This window comes from Haliaeetus albicilla, chromosome 16 (genome assembly GCF_947461875.1).
Source record: "Haliaeetus albicilla chromosome 16, bHalAlb1.1, whole genome shotgun sequence".
NCBI classification, from domain to species: Eukaryota; Metazoa; Chordata; class Aves; order Accipitriformes; family Accipitridae; genus Haliaeetus; species Haliaeetus albicilla.
Window position 1 is genome coordinate 14,735,702 of NC_091498.1, and position 22,384 is coordinate 14,758,085.

A 22,384-nucleotide genomic window follows, 5' to 3' on the forward strand; every position below is an offset into this window, starting at 1 on the left:
TTACTAGCTGGAAGAAAGAATGAAAATTGTGCTGCGTAACCACATGAGGCAAACTAGCTCAAGTCAAACAGCATGCTTTAGATTTTTTTCCTCAAAATAAGTTTTACTGGCCAGGACTGCAAATACATCCAAGACATTACCACCACAGTGGTAGCAGCACCCTGCTTTTATCATATACATTGCGGGAAAAGAATTACACTTTATGTTCTTCTCCGCCATCAACTTTGCAAAGATCCTACCTACGTGCTGGCTGGCACCAGGATCTGATTCTTAGAGTTGCTATGATCAGGCTCCGCTGTCCCTCAGGAGTGAGTGAAGATTCACTATGGCCACAGAAGAGCTAGAAGTTAGGTCCCTCCAGGCAGCTACCTACCAGCACTGAATAAAGCAGAGACACATTCTTGGAAGCTTGTAAAAGAAAACTTGGATGATTTATTTGGTTAATAACTTAGAGAAGAAAAAATAGTTAAAGCAAATAAATTAAAAATTTTACATATAATTTCTAAACGCTCTGCAAACCCAGAATCAAACAAAAACTTGAACTCTGTTTTCTTCTTGGAAGCCAAGATTTCTGCAGAGGTGGTCTTAAACCCAGGCTCAGAGAAAATCTGGTATGTCTTCAGTTTTAATTGAAATATATCATGCCCCACGGAAAAGATCCAACAGCATAATTAAAGCATATATGACACTGGGGTTTTTTTGAGGTTTCTACTAATTTGCATCAGAAGTGCACCAGCAATATGGAACACAGGAGCTATCATGAGGTGATGTCTGATGACTATTACTTAATAGCAATTGACTACTATTGTAAACTGGAGAATCACAATTTTTGTAATTTTAAAAAAGCTGGCCTTCCCACAGTCTTCTCAAGCTCCTTTCTGGATGCAAAATGTAAGCAATGTACCCACTGATTTCGAGAGCTTTGTTTTTACTGGCTACCTAATTTCTTAAAAATAAATTTCAGCATTCTGTTGCTGCAAGCAGCTGCCGTTTTTTCCAAACTCTACTTCTGCCGAAAGACATCAATGCTTTTCTCTTTTTCACTCCCCCATGCTCTTTCAGGGACTACAGCAGCACAAGGGTATGTGTTCTTTAACATCTCCATCTGAAAACTATTATAGGAAACCAGCAACTAAATATAAACTGTCCAATCAGAGCCAGAGCCAGCCACATTGATGCTGGGATCCCAAAATGCTATCATGGACAAAAGAACTTACCACAGAAACACAGCTAAAGCCTACTTGCCAACACAACTGCTTCAGAAACAATGAATTCCTGCTTCAGAGAGGTCTTCTGGAGAAATGCGTTTGGTTAACAAAGATAAAAAAACCCTTATTTTTAGTCAACGTGAAAATGGAGATGATAAACTCACTGAAGCAGGCAACTCTGTGGTGAGGCAATATGCTATAAACATATCTCCTACAGTTTTTTCAATTAGCTGCACCTAAAGAAATCTTTTTTTCCTCTCTCTCCCTACACGTACGCATTCCAGAGAGCATACACAAGCTGAATCATCATTACTGTGGTGAAAACACACGGGAGGAGGGAAAACATCTTCACGTCTCCTTAAGATCCCTTCTGACAAGTAAAGCATTCTTACAGCCCACTTCTCTTTTATTCCCTTCCCCAAGCAGAACCCATAAACTTTAGCATGGATTACTTGTTCCCAAGCTAAACATTCATCCAATTACTGCTCTGCTTCTGAGGGGAATTTCAACAGGACCATTTGGCCCAGTTATTCTGGACGTTAGCTCAAAGTACAGTTCTTTAGATAACAGAAATTAGTATGGATGGTTTCCCATTTTCAACTGTCTCCCAGCCACTTTGTGCTTTGAAAACAGTGTTAAAAGATCTCTGTTTCAATTACTATTTAAAAAAAAAAAAAATCTCCATTTAATAAGGAAACATACATGTTAAGGAAAAAGCTGGGTACAGAAGAGAATAGCTAGTCCTCTACTACTTGGAAAGACTTCAGTTCACTCAGAACTTAATTATTCATCCAGGGGAAGTTTTGCATATGAATGAAACATCTTTCTACATCTAAAAAGCAACACTCACTAGCAACCTCAGTTCCCCACATCTGGTCAGGAAAGAGAGGAGACAGTGTGCCCATATGTACTCTATTTTCCAGAGCCATGGCTTTTTCACAAGTATTAAAATTACTTCTAAAGCATTTAATGTTATTTTATACATGTATCCTTGATACACTCCCTCCAATGTTTTTGAAAAATCTATTTGAATTTGTCCCACCATTGAAGGGAACAATTTACTCCCTTTCTTCTGGAAAATACCCACTAACCTAATGCTTAACCTTGTTTTCTACTGTCTTGCAACACAACTTGCACTTAAGGGCTGGCCATGTTAATTCCCAAGATAATCAATGAAACACTGAATTGTTACAAGAAATAAATTTGAGTCTACTTTTCTGGTCTGATGATACACTTACAGCACTTTGTAGTTGTTCTGATTCACACAGGGCACCAAACAGTGGGTCAGTCAGGTTCACTTCTACTTAACTACTTAGCTAATTCAGGCTTAATTTAAACACTGGTATTAGAGAAACAAGGAGCTTACAGGTCAATATCAATCATTGCTGGACAGGGAATGAAAAAGTAAAAGAGGAGGAGAACAGGAAAATTGACTCTGAGACATAGCTGGAAATAAATGTTTTCCCCAAATTCTGCCAATTCATTCTGCACGTGAAGATGGTGCTGCCTCAGCTTCAGAGCTGGAGGGATTTCTTTGCCAAAGCTGTAAAGAAATCCTATTTCAGTGGGAGTTTTGGCTTAGTATTGAAAAAAAGAAAACACCCTGTGTGGGGACACTACAGTGGTCAATATATGAATGAAAGCTATATCACATTCCCTATGTACAAACAGAAGGACGTAACATATGAGAAGTATTTATTTTGCTTTTTAAGAGAAGATATATATTTTTTTTAATTAAAACAACACCCAGTCCTGATTTAAGGCAAAGGTGACAGCAGCACTGAAAGGGTTATTGCAAGCACTTCATAATAAGCAAAACAGGACAGTGTTGGAGAAAGTTACAGAACTGAAATAACAGAAAAGCTATCCGCCTGGAAACGGAAAAGGGTGGGTGAGCAGTCTCTACCGGACGAGGGCAAAAGCCAGGGTTTATAAATTTAGAAAAAAATACACACCCACACAAAATTTCTCAAGTGGGGGGGAACCACAAAATCCCACACATTTTACAAGGCCTTTATATAAATTTTGCCTAATCATTCTTAATGGACATCTGCCCATGCCTTAGTACAGGAAAGACCAAGCTTTCAGTATGTGCCAAACTGTCTGAAACACAAACCTTTGGCACACTGCTTGCTTTGATCCCCCACTTTGGGCCTTTTCCTGGAGGTAGGTTTGGAGCAAATGAACACAGACAGATTGCTCTTTGGAAGGGCTGTCCAAAAGAGTTAATGCAATGCAAGTTGCAGTGGAGAACTGTGAAGTCTGCATTATTTTTAACTTATCTTAAATGATTTCTAGGTTTTAAAAACAGAAGCAGCTAGACAGAATTTAGTAATTAGTTTCAGCGTTAAAGAGAGGTCCTTGCATAGGGTTAACAAAGTACTCTAGCAAAATAAATTTTTCAGTGAGAGGTGAAAGTTGCCCTGCTTCACGCAGATGGGCATTAAGACCAGCCACATGGACAACAGTTATTTATATAACTGTGGCAAATGGCTGTAGAGCATGAAGACCCCCATTCAGATCAGCCCCCAAAACTTTGTCCATCTCGAAGGGAGGCTCATAAAGCAACATAATAAATAGTAAGAGAAGATTGATGTTCTTGGCAAGAGCAGCCAGCAGGTAATTTAGAGCAGGCACTGCCCCTTCAGTCCAAGCACAGGAAACAACTGTATGACTTACCAAAATGCCCCACCCAAGAAGTCCCAGTCGGTATAAAAGTCTGTGCTGCAAAATTTAGCTAATGATACAACCCAGCAGAAGTCTGGAAGTACCACTGAGGGAAAACGGGAAAGAAATTTCTGAGAAAGAGACTTTAGCTAAAATTAACTACAAACGATCAGGCACGTACGAATCCCTGAAGCCTATAAAACAAGCAGAAAGATAAAGTAGTTGTTTTCTACTGCACAACTTGCTTCTTTCCTTTTTCCCTTTTTTTTTTTAAATTTAGCTAAGTGGTCTCACACTAAGGTGCTAAAAGCTACAAGCAATTTTTCTACTAAAAAAAAGTTTAAAACTAGATTGGTTCTGTTAATAGTGAAACAGTACCCAGATTCCAATACAGAAAGCTGGTATTCCACAAGTAAAACTTTTGACATAAAGAACCTTTAACAAAGGAAAGGAAGGAAAATTCTTTAAATATTAAAAAAGGGCTGTAATTTTGGTCAAATACAGAAAAAAATCATTAAAAACAAGAGGCATCAGGAAATAAAATATATATACCTTTATTATCCAATTGTATAAGACAGACTGCATGCCATACATAGGTTAGTGAATACAACAGGTAGTAAGATGTACAACTACGTGCTCGGTCATTAAAATATTTTTAATTTGAAACAAATGAAAAGTGTCAGGCTCTCACTCTCTGAATCTCTTTTTAAATTTAATTATGAGCTTGCTCTTGCATGTCCTCCCCAGTGTCCTCAAAGATTCATTCATCTCTTCCATTACTATCCTTGCCACTGCATGGGCAGACTGATGGGACTCTAGGATGCTCCTCTCACACTAGGGCAAAGGAAGTCCCAAGTTCAGACTGCAGATGCAGATTCTTATTGCCAAATATTATAAACTTAAGAAAGTTATTTACTTAAGTTTAACATTTACACCTGCAAAAGATGACAATCTGGCAGCCACTAAGTTATTCTTTTGCAGTTCCTCATTCAGGTGGGTCTGAAAGATCTGTGCAAAAATGCTTACTTGGGAAGGGAAACACTGATCAACTCTGCAATTCAGTACCCAGTACAAATCTAAACAAACACACACTTAGCCACCCATGGAATATAGTTGGCTTTGACCAAAGGAATTATTTGTGGGAAATGGGGCTTGTGTGTAGTGGGGGTGGGGGAGTGGGACACCAAAGATTAGCAAAAAAAAAAAAAAAGTAAAGCCAAACACATATTACAGGAAGACAACTATAATCAGAAACTTTAAGCTAATCTATCAGTTGCTGACTGGTATGAACAGAGGAGAAACGTGGAGAATCCGAACATTTCAGAATAAATTCTGATCATAAAAATTATCACCCTGCACTTGCAGAGTCACTTGTCAGACATGCTTTATGCAACATACCTTCAGAGAGAAGAGAATTGACTATCTCAAAACAAATAAATACAGTATTATTTTTGCAGCTTATTCTATACTTTGAAATCAATGCACATAATGAAACAGCTTCTCTGAAATTAAGTGCAGAGTGAAAAATACCGTGTGTGTCAATGGCAAAGGCAGCAACATAAATCATTTGAACACCGGCTTTTTAGGTGATCCTAACAAAGCCCTTGCCAAATTGGACTTCAGCTGCTGTTACTCACATTTTTGCGAGACCCTAAATGTTCAACAAAAAAAGTCTTTGTAGATGAAACCTAGGTGTAATCCTAGTCATCCATCCTTCAAAGAAAGGCAAGAATACTTCACCCCAGTCAGAGTCTGGACATCATATTTGAGGACATCAGAACATTAACTAATATTTATATAGCACTTTTGGAAATTCTTATGGCGCTTTGGAAAAAAGCCCTCGATCCCCGCAACCTGTGTCATCTCAGTGATTGTTACAGTCATTAGAGTGGAAAATCCCTGTAAGAAACGGCTATAAAGTAGAGCAGATAAAAGGCAACGGTTTGGAAACAGAATCAAAACCTCAGCGCTGTTTCTGTCTTTCTACATTACTAAGGATAAGACACACAGGGTACCATCTGCACTGTGCATTTTCATTGTATCAGTTAAGGCACAGCAGCGAATGTGAAGTAAAACTCTAGTAAGGACAGAAGACTGGACTTGCAATATCAGATAGCTGGTAGCTATAAATGCTAGACTCCCCGATACTTAAATGGTTTAAAGCCAGGAATAAAGAATCTGCTACATTTACCGGTGAGCTCATGTCCTCCACTTCAGTATCTCCTTTTCCCAAAGCGTAAAATGGCAATAATGGGAAGCACTTGGACAGCCAGAAACTGAGAAGATACAAAGTCTAGGGTTTTATGAGTTGAAGTGACTCATGCAAAGCCAAGCACCAAACGAAAGAATAACAATTCAGAAATCCTCAGCTCTCAATTCAAACCTCACTGCTTAGGCCTCATGCCTTTCAAAATACCTCTTACATGAGAGAAGCTGCATTTCAGTTCTGAACAACTGCCCTTCGTTCTCTCATCTGTGCACACACACACATACCTTCTCTAAAGATTCTTGTTTAACATGGAGCTCAGGTCTCAAGGCAATATTGTAGGTAAAGCCTAATTTACTAGATTCTTACTTTATACACTACCATCCTCAAGTCAGAAAATAAAATAAAATAGTTGTACACCCACCACTAAATTTCATCCAAACTTTGCACAACTGCTCCCCGACCACATTTCTGGTTTTATAGACTTCCACTGAGAAGTAGTCCATCTAGCTTATGCAATGGGAAAACCTACAACCCAAGGTAACCCCTAACTCCTCACTTACATAATGTATCCCATGCCTATATGCAGTCTTATGTCCTAGAAGTGTTTACCCTAGAAAGCTGATCTTAAGTGCCTTCAGAGATATAGCAATATACTTTTTCAGTAGCCAACAGGTGAACTGCGAGAACAAAGCAAAATAATCCTACTTTGGGAATGAAACATTTTCTTCCTGGCAAAAGATGGAGTAACTCAATGTTAAAAGCAGAACTTCTAAGCTACCACCAGAATTTTTATCCTTTTACTATGCCATTTATCCAGAAGGACAACTTAAGGGGAGTGACAAACCTTGCTGTGAAGACCCAAGTTAGATGAGAGAACCAGTTTTTGGTTGAAAACTCTGAATAACCAAGAAGCGACTCAGTTTAAATTTGAAAAACTGGCTGCCAAATTAATGAAGTCACAAAGCTTCATATGACAGGCTACAGTTGCCTCAAAACCACCATTTTCTGGTGGTATCACCCTTTCATTTGAAAGGCTCTTGAATGTTCCTGAAATATTTTTAACCATCATCATTTTAGCCCCATATAAACCCTCACATATGTGTATGATGGTCAAATACTTTTTTTTCTTCATACATATCTAAGGGTACATATCTCATATAGCCCACTGTTTCCCTACAAGAAGTCTACCAACGCATCCAACTTACTTAAGATTGCACTTGTGTTATGCTTCCCTCCTTTATGGATTCCATCTTTACTTCTTCCAGGGTTTAAAAGGAATACTAAGACTACAGTCATACATTTTAACCTGTCTAGTTTCTAGTTGTATTTACCCATATACTTCCACTAGAGCACAGCTTTTTAACTGTGGTGGGTGAAACACAGGCATGACAATCACAGAGGTTGGGAACTTATTTTCAAGAGGAGGCTGGGTACCTGTTTGAGCCATTCCTTCTATACACATGCCCTTTTATAGAATTTCAACTTAGACACTGGGGATTTAACCTAAATCTTGGATGTATAAAAGCATACTGTTTAGGGTCTCAGTCACAGAGTTGTTAGTTTGCATTCATGATTCAGAAGAATTAATTCAAAAGCCAATCATTAAACCCACTCTAAACATAATTTTAGATTCCCAACAAATGGGCAAAAGAGGGCAAAATTTGCACAAATTGAGAAGGGGGATTCTCCTTACACGCTGTTCTGGAATATCTACTATTTATCTAATGTTTTATTACTGGTGCCATTATCATTGTTGTTGTTGTTATTTACTTATCTACTTATTTATTTTGCTTGGATTTTTAACGAAGTTCATGTAAATTTGCTTAAAGTTACTAAGCTACAGGCATAAAAGCAGTCTTGTCTACAGTGCTGTGAACAGGACACAAGCAAAACCTATACAAATTAGCATACAATTTTCAAAGGTCAATTATCACATCATTAGCCAAGCCATTTACATCTCTGCAATGTGGAGTATTCTCCAATTTTAGACAGCAGAAATAGAACAAAAATGGATTAAAATGCTTAGGGTTAAATAGTACAGTGTGTTGCTGAGGAAGACTTTAAACTCTCCAGTAGATTGAGTAGCTCATAATGGGCCATTTTCACACTAGGCCTTTGTGTAGCTGACACCATCTTCTGTCAGATGTTTAAAGAGAGCGAGCAAGCTTCTCTACCAAGAAATACTAACATTCACTTATACTGTAAGTAAATCTCATTTCTTTACCTTAAAAAAAAGAGTAAAGGAACAATTAGCAAAATGTCTGGCTGTATCTTCGCAGTCACATAATTTAAATGTAAAAGCGTAAAGAATAATCAGCACCTATACTTGTCATGTCTAGAAGCAAAACCAAAATATACTGAGATGCAGTACAGGTTGTCCTAAAACTGCTTCTAGTTCAATAATCAAAACTTTTAAGAAGTATATAGTCAGAGCAACTTTTATGGGATATCACCAGTGTAATAAACAAGGGGGGTTTTCCCTGGATTTTAGCCACACGGTACATATCCAAAAAGATGTGTGTTAAAGCAATTTTGGGCACACAATGTCAAGCAACTCAAGTTTCAAAATGCAACGGTTAAAGACTGCAGGCCTTAAAGCAGCCTTGTTGCACATATGGATTGTAAACCATTTTTTCCGGTGCTAATTATCATAATATTCTCTTCCCTCCAAAAACCAAGAGATTTTGTACACTGTTTTCTATTAAACAAACTGAAAAGTAATGTCCATATTGCAAAACTCGATCATCTTCAAATCCTGGAAGTGTGTAAAAGTATGCAATTCAGGATCCATGGCAGACCTCTACCACCTGAGCAGGCGCTGCTACCACGCTCAGTTTCAGGATTATATGTGAGCATCTTTAAAATGGCATTTGTTCTGCTTGCCTAGACAAGCAAGCTAGGCAAAGAGGACTGCTGGGTTCAGCTCCAGGTGATGAAAGAAGGAAATCTCTTACAACTGGAAACCTTTCTGTGTCCAGTGGAGCTGGCATTTCTTCCCCTACCTATCCAGCTTTCTCTTTATCTGTAATTTGCACCCATACTCACTCTACGATTGTATTTAACCTTTATATTCTACTCACCTTCACATCTACCCTTCAAGCTCCTGCACCAGCACAGGATTCTTCGGTTTTTCAGGTGCCCATCTGGCTACTGAAAGGGCCTATGAAGAAGTAGTACAAAGCAAACTTAACTGTGCATGGCTTCATCAGCTTTGACCTGCCTTTTGCTCCAACCTGCAACCCTCATCTCTTTTTTTCCAGCTACTCCAAATTTCTTAAGAAAAAATCTTTAAAAAGGTTAGCACAGCTATCTATCCATTTCTGATTAAACTCAATCCCAGGGATTCACCAGAACAGATACTGAACTGATCGCTGCATTCCCAGAACAGCTGTTTACAGTCATATTGAGAGCATCAAATGAGCGTCATACTTTAACCCCACACATTATTTACAAATCAGCTTGCACACCAACAGCTGAACCCCCATTTCTTATTTTAAAACTTGGGCTAGATGATCATTCAGAAAATCATTCCTGTTCTATTTTTGACTTCTGACAACTAACTCAATGAAAAATTATACTCTGTTGATATATACCACCAGACCCTCCACATCCTAGTACAATAATGGATTATCTGCTTGTTTTAGAAACAAAAAAAACTCACTACATTGCCATAAAATAAGATAAAGTTCAGCTCAGAGCCCTGAAAGCTACAATGGGATATTATTGTACTTCTGCTGTTAACCTTTAAACACATACCCATTTGAAGTTTAAGTGATGAAAAGCTTTATTCTCCCGAAGTGGTGAAAAACCAAGGCTTTTCAGTTTTCTACGAATCATTACCAGGGCATGAGCCAGTTTTGGTCCTATACCAGACATAACAGTTCTTATAAAGCTTTATTCCAGGCTGTCAGCATTATTTTTTAAAAAAAAAAAACAAACAATCAGCATTTCATTTTCCTCATACGCTGCACTTATGTAACAATACATACACCAAAGAATTTGGATCATCAAATGAGATGTCTTATTGCTACCTCTGAAGTTGCAAGTGCCAAATAAACGATTATGCAAGTACCTACAAAACACGTTAAATCCAGACCCAGAGTCCCTGCCTCACCCCTTTAATGTCTCCGCCTCTCCCAGTCCCATCCGTCAGTGTCGTGTGTCGTCCGTGTCCCTGCCCCGCCCCGTCTCCTAAAAAGTGGTAATTTATACTCACAACCAGATTCAGGGAATGTCACTGGAACACTTGGACATTTGTTAATACAGGTCACCATTTTTTATTAACTTACCAACCAAGATAATTTCAAGTCCACATACCAGAAGGTTTCCCCACACACATATGAGAATCAAGCTTACTTTCAAGGTAATCTTTTCCTTCTCTTCCACTCCCAGTGCACATATTTTGGCCCAATCACACAAAAAACAACTGCTTCCCTTATGTGTATCACTGACCAGCAACCCTGCTATTGCAGAGACTCCATGACAACAAAGAGAGAGTTCATACTATGAGTCAAGCATAAAGCAATAACATGCTATAAGGAAAGCATACGCATGTGTGTTTACATGAATCTTTTTACACAAAATTCTACCTTTCACTTGGAGGTATTCTAACAAAATCCCATCATTTTGCTCCTCAAAAACTCTACAACAAATTTCACAAACTCCACAAAAGCGCAACAGTAAGTTCTCAAAGAGGAAAAGCAACTGTAGTAAGTTTTGACTAAGTGTATTAGAAAAAATTAAGTGTCATAATCTTTAAGCTATGTTTTGTCCTTCTCTATAGACAGTGCAAAAAGATTCAATTTAAAAGTTCTTTTCCACTTTTTTTTTCATGACAGAAAGGTGAAAAACACTACCATGAACTCAACAAGCTTCTTGAGAAGACAGGATTTTTTTCAAGCCTGGCTCAAAGTTACACTATATCACTTCTGTGCTCTTTCCTTGTATCTAAAGAAAGATTGGCCCTCTCCTTGTTGTCATACTGCACTGTGCTCCAATTACACATACCACAAGTCAAGAAAGGTTACAAAATTTCTGGAGTTACTGCTGCAGAAGCAACAGCAACCTAAAATCCTGGCATTTACTACAACAACAACAACAAAAGATACGCACAAAAGGAAAAAAAGACGACTTACTTTCAGCAAAGAATCAGTGGTGACTCAAACACTGACAAACTACTGCAATTCCTTTTCTGGCAAGCTACTGCTCTATGAAAGGACTAATGACATTCAAGAAAAAGCTTGCAAAAGAAAAGAACATGTCATGCTCCTCTTAAACTTATCAAAGAATCCAGCTTACCACTATTCAATCCTAAAACACGTAAGGATTTTTTTGTTTTGATTTTTACAAAAACAACCATGTGTAAGGTAGTGAGCTGGCACAGAGATCATGTTATCCACTACTTATTTCTTCCTCAAGAGCAAGATGCATTTAAACTTGTAAATTGGTATTTGCAACATCTATGCATAGCACTCTGTGCTATGGAGTTTGAAATACATACTGCAGCTGGAGAACAATTTAACCTGAGCACAGATAACCTGCACCTCCCCTAATACAGATTCAAATGGTAGCTGTGTCCAAAACCTCTGAAATAATTACAGTCCTTACTGATACACTGTAAGTGATGATGTATCGAGTCAGAGGGAAACAAAAGCAAGACAAACCTTCCAGCAGTAAAGATGTTGCTGTGGTTCTACTTTTTCCATTACAAGAAGTTTATAATATTCATATGGTTTTCAAATTCGGAGTTATTGATCAATATGTAAATTAGAATTTCTAGACCAAGATTTCTGTCAGTTAGATATATGGTCTTTCAGCTACATAATCCTACCAGGGAACTGTATTAAAACATTAGACTAACAGGCTAATTTACTGAACAAGTACCATGAGGAACCTGAAAATTACTTTATTGACATGATCCTCATTCCAAACCTGCACCTCCTACTCTTAGGTATCATGCCCTCATTACCCCATTAAGTTTCAATCAAACCATAAGATATCTGTGGTGATCTCACCAAGAAGGCTGCCAGTGCATGTACCTGATAAAACAATTACTATGGAAATCTACTCTCTTACCCAGAAAAGACTTTCTGCTACCACTCAGTTCTAGTAGGCCAGTGAGTGCTGCCACTTAATGCACACTCCACTTCCAAGGTCAGAAATAAGAAACATACCACCAGCTTCACATAGGATATAGAGCAAACATTTGAGGATACTCTAATTTTTCATTTTCATTTTTCAGAAGCATTAAGTGAAGGAAAACAGCTCAGTTATGCATAGAGTCTAACTTTCTCTAGAATCAATGCCTTCTAAGAGCATTCTTTAGATTATAATGGCCCTGAAATCTTGTGAAGAATTGTTTATTGTGTGCCTTGAAAAGCTCGCTAATAGGAAGGAGCTGCTTCATGACCACATTCTTAGAAATATCTTGAGAAATGAAAACCTACCTCGTTTCAACTTAATACTTACAGGACAGCACACAAAGCAAAAACATTCACCATTATCTGGCTGGTTATCCTTAAAAACGCACAACAGGTAATGCAAAGAATTTTCACTGTAAGGTTCCTCTGGAGGTGTAAGAGGCTCTTATAGGAAGAAAGGATGGGTGGTGTGATTAGCTGACATCTCCATTCTGAGTACAGTGCCACCTTCACAACCCAGGAAGGAAGAATATTGTTCTCTGGTATTATAACACTTACTAAAGCACACTAAAGGAAGAAAATATCCCAACTCATTGGCCTTACTACATGAGAAAAATCATTGAGGGCAGCATAGTCCGCTCGTAACATCATCTGACCTGACTGCAACAGACCCCACCAAACACCATGCTGAAGTAACACACAGCTTCGTGACAACTCAAACACGACAGCACCTAGATAAAATTTAACACCAGCTGGCACCATTCTGTCTTTCTATAAACCTTTTCTATTTCAAAATCCCTAGTATGCCAAGAACTACAAACGTAAGCACCCCTTCCTACAAAGAAAAAAGATCCAAATCACTCAGATGAACCCCTGTAACAAACAACTAAAATGCCCTCACATATATAAAGCAGCAAATGGAGGGGGGCTTAGGCCTCAGAGGAGAGGCTATGCACCTCTGAGTACAGCACAGAGGCTCTCCTTATCTGCCTCTCATCCTTACCAGTACTGTGACCTACAGAGCAGTGATGTTAAGCAGCTCCCCTCCTCCTACCCTCCTACGTCTCAGACACTTCCTGTCTCCACTGGCATTTATTTTCAGCCCTCAAGATTCCTTTCTATATGTTCCAGGAACCCTCTAGCCATCCTCTGTCCAGATGGCAGACTTCAGATGAAGGGAACAGGGTCTTGGAGAGTCTTTTCCTGGCCTCCTTCTCAGCAGCTTGCTGGAACTCAAGAGGCAGGCTGAGTCTTGCACAGACAAGGTTCTGTTGCACTGCAAAAGCCCTTCAATCCCTCTCCGCAGTTTTCCTCAATGCCCTCTTTGTCTTCAAGCAAATTTGTCTTAAACTTTTTAACGGCCTCTGCTTTCCAGGGGCATGCTTTATACAATCTACTCCCTACAAAGCTGCAGAAAGCCAATAAAAGGGCAAAGGAAAGGGGTCTTAAACAACGCTATACCTCAGTTTTTACTACATACAAAGCAGGTGCTATTTTGACAAACAGATGCAGAAGAAAAAGGTAGGTGATAGGTTTCCATCCTGTTGATCCCTGTCATCTGCAAGGGATTTTCTGAAACATGACAGAAACACAGTAGTCTATGTACTCAAATTCAATAAGGACCATCACCCTACAGTGAATCATTTTCAAACCATGACTCTCCCCAATAACTAGTCCTTCTTATCTCTGCACTGGGACAACAGAACCAGAGCATTGTATAGTCAGAAAGACCAACGCAGTGTTATCACCAACACCATACGTTCATGCACAAGCTTCAGAGAATGAGTGATGTCTCTTGTTCGAGAAAGTCAAAGTTTGCCAAAATAAGTAGAGGGGGAAAAAAAAAAAAAAAATATTCGTTCCCAACTGAAGCTTCACTGAACAACAGTTTCGTAAGTTTCAGTAAGATCTCTTCAGGATTCCTTTAACTCTATCCAATCAAAGGCTATGACATTACTTGATTTATTATATATATAAATGAAACAATACTTCCAAGACCCAAGAGGGTTTAAAACTGAAATAAAGCTGGATGCCTCAGAGTAGAATATATTTAGGCATAAACTATTCTAAAATCAAACTTGGTAAGCAAATCCACTTCCCCATTTAAAGACTAAAGCTATCAGGAAGACTCTAATGCAGCTCTTGGCTAGAAAGATTAATTTCAGAAATGAACTGCAAGAGAAAGAACAAATTGCAGAACTTCAGTAAAACCCAACTGGGGTAGGAAAGAAATTACAGAGAAGCTGCAGCAGCACAGAAAACTTCCCAATTTCAGGTAGGATCTTGAAAATCCAGCACCTCAAAGGAAATTATCAAAATGGTGAAGCGATGGGAAAAATTAGGCAAAACATGGCTTGTCCTTTGAAGGTTAATTTAAAAAAAAAAAAAAAAAAAAATCTTCCTTGGTAGGAAAAGCAACACAATCTAGAGGAAATATGCACTGCAGTGCCACTATCACACTTGCAATTGTGTTTTTTTCAGTCAAATTCTTGTTCTTTAGGTTTACCATTGATTTTAAAAGTTAGTCAACTATCTCCTCCTGTCCCTTTTATCATTTAGATTTGTTGTAATACTGCCTATGAGAGGATATCTTCAGTCTCGTTTTGACCAATAAATCATACACGAAATATCTTGAAGAAAATTCACCTCTCCTTTATGGGACAGTTTGAAAACCAAATGCTATAAATAAGCTATATTAGATACCGTGGCCAGATTTTCATCATGTATACTATATTTTTATTTTCCTTAACATTTGTACATTGTAGGAAACCAATCTTTTTCAGAGAGATGTATAAGATTCATAACTAATTTCAAATAGTTCAAACCCTTTTCAGATAACTCTGTTCATTTAGGGGGTGTGATCTATTTGCGTGTTAGGGTAATATACTAACCGCATGATGATATCCATAGCTCCTCCCTCAAACATTTAGGATTGTCTAATTGAGATTTATCTGCTCTTATGAAATGTCCACTGTGTGATTTACAGTCATTTACTGTGTAATAACTGTAGCTGATGAACTGGTTTTAAGTTCCTGTTTTATCTCCTCCCTTCTTTAGTTTCTCAACAGATTAAAAAAAAGGTGTAGCTTCATCATAAGTTATTTAAATTCTATTTATACATCCACAACCAATGGCTGGCTAGTACTAGAACATCACCTAATTCCATGAACTGAAAATCTGACCCAGAAATTATGTTATTTAAAACTGAAATCAGTTATAGACCGCCTACAAACCTTAGCTAATATGAGCTAGCTAATAAAACATAGGTGGAGTGAGCCAGTTACTAAAATCATAGAAAATTAAGTTCATCAGCTATAGAGTCAATGCAACATAAGGAGACACTGTAAACCATCCCATTATGATCCAGGACACCCATCCCCTTACGACTGGAAAGATGGACTCTCTCAAGTCAATGGTTTACAAACCAGACACTTAGATGAAAGCTAGAGGCTTCTGAGGGTGGCTCACAGAGAGCAGACCGAAATCCAGCAAGTAGGGTGTGAGACTCTGATCTGAAGCCAGGTATCCGATAATACCCTTGGCACTGAGCTTTCATACCAACCTCTCCCTGGTCAGCTCCCTAGCCACAGGTGTCTGAAAAACTTTCTAAGACTATGAGAGTGTGGAATAAAAAATAAAAAAAAAACCACCACACAATAATCCTTTTAAAACTCATGCACTTAGTCATGCTTTTAAGAAAACCTAGAAAAAAATATAGAATTTAAGTACACAAAGAAGGCCAAGGGAGCAAAGTGACTGAGGGAAAGTGGAGGGGAAAACACAATGACTGCAGTAATACCTGAAAAGACAACCATCTATCAGGATACGCTAACAGAGCAGAAGAACAAACACAAATGAACACGTATTATGATTAATTGAGATGACGACTGCTTTATCTGTTAAATTATACACGTTGTTGCTTTTAAAGGAGGGTGGGAAGTGCACATGCTTGGTCCAGCAGTTACAGCTAAGCTGTAATAGACTTCGGGGTGAGTGAATGGACAAATAATTTTGCCCTGACTATTTTTGGCACAGTAGTGGGAAATAAGAGAGGTTGCTGCATTGGAACTGATGCATTACTGCCACATAGCTTTAAAACCAGAACTGAAAACAGGTAAGATCAGTCTTGCACTTAATGTGTAATGACCATTCTCCTTGCATCGCAGCAGAGAGTTATCCTGGAATTCAGCATGAACAACTCTAATAGCAACTCTATTACAGCCCAGGACAAGAGTGCACTAAGAGCAGGAACAAAAGGGTAAAGTTTATATTGCTAGTCTCTCAGTTTTATGAGCATCTAGGTCTACCAGCTACATGAAAAATAATACAAGGTAATCATACAGAAGATGGGACAGTAATCCTATAGACTAGTAAACCTGAAAAAAGCAGATGCTGAAGCTACAGGCAGCTTTATTATAGACAGTATCTGTCTTCCCAGTCATGACATTTTCCACTATCATCCTAAAAAGTCATTGTATCACCCCTTCTCTCTTTGTAAGCTGCACAGGGATTTTTCACACTGATTTGAAGCTAAATAAATGGCTACACTGCATTTCTTTCACATTTTATTCTGAAAATAGGACTTGCAGTGAAAAGGGACCATAAGGGAATCCAGCTAAATAGTCACCAACTGCCTATTCCGTTCTCTATGGGTGGCTAGGCTACACTTAGCCCCTTTCCATGTGTATTGCCTGGAAGCATCTGGTTTAGGTTGCTATTTTGATATCTTCATACCAAAGTCTGTTTAAATAAAGAAACTATGATCTTTTGGCTAATAAGTGCTAAGAAAATCTTTGCTCCGAGACAACCGTATTCTGTTACCAACAGAGGAATGCCTCTGAACTGTCTGCTCAGGGTGTTTTTGTCAATAGGGCAGTGGCCTGTGTACTAAAAAAATAAATATTTACCCCTAGTAAATATAACTTCAGTATCCTTAGCTTTATTATCTCCACTCACCCTGAAACTCCCTGTCAAAATCACTGTTTCTGTAAAGCTGTGTGGGAAATGAGTAATTCTTTATCCAACTCTATAGACAGCCATTGGAATTTGGAACTGACTGCTGTAGAACCACTCACTGTTACAAAACTTAAGGATTATGCAAAAGCTTGCATCTACAATATTTTTAAGTAATTGATACTGCTATTGCTTTCAGAAAAGAAAGGTATTTTCTGCTAGTGCTAGGAAACAGAAGGGGTGGAGTACTTAAGAGACCTTGGAAACTGGACATCCACATTAGCAAAGCAGTGGGAGGGAAGAGCAAGAATTCTTGCCCATACACAACCACATCTCCCATAAGATCTGGGAAAAAAAAAACCAAACATGATTTCAAGCTCAATCCAACACTCTGCTCATATTACTTCCTTTTTTTGCAAGTCAAATAGCTATTCTGAGGTTCTGCTTCAGAAATCTAACCTAATGTTATATTACAGGGAAGGGCTCTTCATAAAACTGTCCAAATGGCCTACCACATCTTCCATACCAACAGATATATCTATTCAGCTAGTAATGCAATGTGTTTAAGCATCAGTTCATGACAAGAATACCTGGGGGGGAAAAAAAAAAAAAAAAAAAAAAGAGGTGGAACCAAAAGAAAAATAAATTTTAGACAGTTCTAACATGTCAAGACTGTGATAGCATCTGAGGGAAACTGAAGTTTAAAGAAGAGTTCTTAACTTGGATCTGCAGCAGATCCAGTAAGATGCAGAAGCATTACAGGCTGGAGGCCTAGAAATCAGTAGTAGTCAGTCTGTCCAGAGAGGCTCCTAAGTCATTGTAATTAGGCATAAAGAACACCTGCTTTTTATTGCATTTGCCACATGCTATTTTCTGTGCCTAAAACTGGAGAGGACCATCAGATGGGGGGTAGCAACATTAGAAAGGAAGAAAGTGGATTTCTGATGTGCAGTGTCTGTTCCAAGTTCTTAAGGGTCCTACTCGTTAATGTAGGGAGACTCCTGAACCACAAAATGAAAAATCATAACCAATTTCTTGTCTCTCGCATACCTGCACACGACCTGCAAAGCATGAAAGAAACAACACAAATAATTTACTTTGAGAAAAATGTTTCACAACCTAACCTTCAGCTGCAACTCAAGTCAAGCATTAATCAACAACATAGACCCCCGCAGAAAGTACTAATAAAGTCTCTTGGTCTAAACATATTGAGAGTAACATAGAAGTTTACTGAAGAAAGGTGGGAGGGAAAGAGTACTTCTAACAAGTGCTCAATAAACTGCTTCTATCCTCAAGTTTTGTTTCACACAAAGACATGTGGCAAACATACATTACTAACACTTGTTACCATCAGAAAAGGCTAGCTTGAGGCAGAAAAGCTGGACAGGAAAAGACACTCAAGATTTTGGTTTCTCCCTCCCTGCTGCCACCCCCCATGCAGTCCTTATTCCCACTCTCCGGCTTAGCTCTTTCCCGGTTTTTGTCTCCACAGTACCAGCTCATGTCCACACACGTCTGTGCTAGTTAATGCATAATACTGTCTTACCAGCAGCAGCACAGCGAGCAGATGATGAATTCCATTCCAACAAAATTAACAGCAGGGGATTTCCAACAAGATGGCAATAGCGTAAAACACAGTTCAGATACTCAAAGAAACATGGGAAGCCCAAAGTAACTTATTACTGAAACACAGCCTGAAATACTGATAGCACTTTTCCGGAATTCACCAAGATGCAACTTCTGGCAGGCAGAGTGAAAAAACAGAAAAAGGTTCTCTTCTAGAGAAAGGGTATACATAGCTCATTCTCGAAAAGACAGCTGCACAAAAGAAAGGAATATGCTTTTGCCTTTCTTTTATCTATCAGAATAGCTGTTATCTAAAGTTTCCTCCTCTTCTTTTAGGGTAGGACTGTTTCAGAAAAACCCAACTCCTCCCAATAAATGAAGATTTAGCAAGCATTTTGATAATGCTTTTCTCTATTCAGTTCTGCCTACCTTTCAAGTCACTTTGGAAGCAAAGAAATAGTAATTCCAAAAGAATAAATAAGTAATGAGAACTATTTTTTCCAATCTTTCCTTTCCTCTTTTACAACATTAATTCCAGTGACTCAGGCATATTAAAGAGTCCAAAATATCTGTTGAATCTGTTGTTTTCCCTAAAAGCAACCCACTTTCTTGAAAAGCATTGAAATGGTCGTCTTATACCTGTTTTAAGAGATTTCATAAACTCCATTCATCTTTCTGCTTGTTAGTCAAGAGGGAAAAATTCCCAGCTGCAGAGCCTTAAAGCTCCACCTTGTGGAAGATTACTATAATATACTCCAGTGGGAAAAGGCTCCAGTGGGAAAAGGACTGCAAACAGAGCTTACCATTAATAACGTGTTTGACATTTACACTTTGTCATAAGTCACACAGTAAGATAGCCTCTTAAATGCATTCAACCCCAGTAGAAAAACTAACAGTGGGGGATTACCAATAAAATGAAAAGCTGGTTTTATTTTGTGGCAATAGAATAGTCATCCTGCATTGAACCAGCAATAGCACATGCAGCATTCCAGAGCAGGTCTTGCTTTCACCACGTTTGCTGGCTCCTGTGCACTGGACTTCCTCTATCCGTAAGCAAGAAAACAGGGAATCACAGACAAATTTATCTGGCCAAGGAGCAGACAACCAAAGAATATGGCAACTCTGCCATTATGAATAGATAAACGACTAACAGAACTTCATCTTGTGATGCTAGATTAACCGTAATTTTACAGGGGTCTTCTGAAAGCTATTCACAATCATCCTCCAGCCATCTATTACAAGCAAACTCAACTGAATGTCTGCATTCAGCCATTCCTAAAAGCTTGTACTGAGAACAGCGTAGCACAAGTGTATGCTGCCTATAACTATGCATCTAGTGGACTTTAAAGGAAGCTGAACCAGTGCTGCCCTCTACTGAAAGAAGAGCCTGCACATGAGAATTGTAGCAACTTTTATACAATTCTATTTTTCTGCTTCATATATGTACCTCATTTTTCCTTGTTTTTCCTTCTTCTCTGTAAGCCTTTACAATATTCAGGGTTCTGTTTTATCGTGTTTTTTCCTCCTGATTCTTCCCCATGAGGGCTACAAAGGCATCAGATAGGTTTCTAAGTTTACATACTATAATACCATGCCAGCACATACAGACTCCAGAAATTAAAGAGTTGCTGTACTAAAGCACTACAGAAACAGCTTATGTTTTTAGCAACATAACAGCAGATACACAAATAAAAAAAGAACAGAAAGTGGGCTGTTCAAAAATAACACCAGAAAAATTAATTTAGTTTTCCTTTGTCATCTGCAGTACACCAGTCACACAACACTGTCATGAGATGTTCTTTTGTGCAGTAAACTCAAGATACTTTAAAGAACATATATCCATGTTGATTCAATACTTTGAAATAATAATTATACCATAATTAGTAATTGATTACTAAGAGTAATCACATTACTTTCTCCAATATAAACCTTGCAATGTTTCTGTTTTCAATTAGTTGCTCCACTTTGAGATTTAGACATTCATAACAATCTGAAACTCTGAATAACTTAAGTACTGAAATACTGTATAAAATCTGAAAGTGCAGTACTTTTAGCAGCATGAATATAATCTGGCTGAACAATACGTTGGCTTGGAACACTAAGGAGCACAAAGTTGAACCGGTTCAACGCAGGGTCTCTGAACCTGTAGAAAAGATGTAAGCATGCTGTTCCAAATAGAGTAAAGTACATCACTTCAGAAGCCTGTCAGCTTTCTGATGCCCAGGAGCCAGGAAAGCCTGCATCTCAGCCCTGAATCCCCAACCGGCAGCAGCCACCAGAAGATTTTCAAAGTCGCTGTAAGGACATTGCATTCATTTCAGCAAGTTTCCATAGCTGGAGGCTGACTCCATTCCCTCAAAATAATCCAAAACACCTCAACCTCACCACAGTGCACTGACCTCCACAGGAGCACTGGCATCAACCAGCTGCAGAGGGAGCCTGCCATCCACTCACCCAGTAGGACTGGCCATCAGGTCCTCTTCCCCGAAAAGGCAGGGACCAGCAGTGACCATCATGTCACACACAGTAATCCAGAGTCCAGTCTCAGTTTCATTTTTCAGCAATGGTCATATCGGAAAAAAACAAAGAATGATTACTCAACTGGCAAGAAGAGGGCCTGATCTGTTGCTGCATGGTACCCTTTGAATCTATTTCTCAGAGTGCGTGTTAAACTCTGTATGTTAAAAGAAGTGCTTGTTTTAAATAACACTGAATATTTTATTCTTCCTGTTCTCGAAGCTATATGAGTTCCAACTCTGAATGGCCTTTCACTTCACACAATGATTCTTTGGGGAGGATTCTCCTTTAAAGAAAATAATTGAACACATCCTAGGTTGTTCAAGGAAGATCTGGTTGCCCCTTTTAACACACACACAAAAAAAGGGGCAACCTTTTACTGCAAGAAAAAAGTTTGCAGCCTCTATGAAGTCCTCTATAATTTTCACTGTTGGTGGCTGTTACCCAAAAAAGAGCCCAGATACAGTAGAACAAAACAACATTAAATTTATTAATAGATTTTAAAACCAACAGAAGAGATTAAATATACCCCAGTACATAACCTGAACCAATTTACCTCACCTTTCCACACTGTAGTCTTTAAGATGAAACTATCAAGTCTTTATTAAAAAACAAAAACAAACCCTCTCACTCAAACACTCTTTATTCCAAAATGTAGAAGCTTATCTTAATTTTTATAGTTCATGGAACAGGACCAAAATTGCTGATAACAATACCACTATGTACAGACACGAAGCCAAAAGCCCATTCGTGTATTAACAACAACAAATTGAAGACCTTAAAAAAAAATAGCATGCCAAAGCAAAAGTATCTGTCATCACTGGCATGTGAAAACCCCTTGTTTAAATTAAGCTTTGATAATTTCTCTTCATGAAATCAAAGCTTCAGTCTAAAAATGACTTCTAATACATAAAAGTTTCGAAGCCACTGTTCTCACTCTGACCCCCATATGAACCTATCAAAAAGGCTACTCATCTTGAACTATCATTTTTTACTGAATAATCTCCTTTTGCCCCATTCCTTCCTTCAGCTGTGCTTGTGTGCAAATATCAGATGTGGTGGTTTGGATTAGTTTACTTGCAGCACCAATCACTGCATTCAAGAATAGACAGACCACATTTCAC

The 22,384-nt window shown here is 38.5% G+C and overlaps 1 protein-coding gene across 5 annotated transcripts in view; it reads right to left on the minus strand.

The window, feature by feature from the left end:
* MOB2 (MOB kinase activator 2) overlaps positions 1 to 22,384 on the minus strand; it is a 120,931-nt gene that overhangs the window by 63,754 nt on the left and 34,793 nt on the right. Inside the window, exon 1 of one of the 5 annotated variants that reach the window (XM_069803611.1) lies at positions 13,126 to 13,144. The exons of the other annotated variants lie outside the window; for them this stretch is intronic. Coding sequence (XP_069659712.1) covers positions 13,126 to 13,127 — 2 coding nt within the window. The 5' untranslated portion in view covers positions 13,128 to 13,144. Of the gene's footprint in view, positions 1 to 13,125; positions 13,145 to 22,384 lie in introns of those variants that run through there. 5 annotated transcript variants of the gene reach the window in all.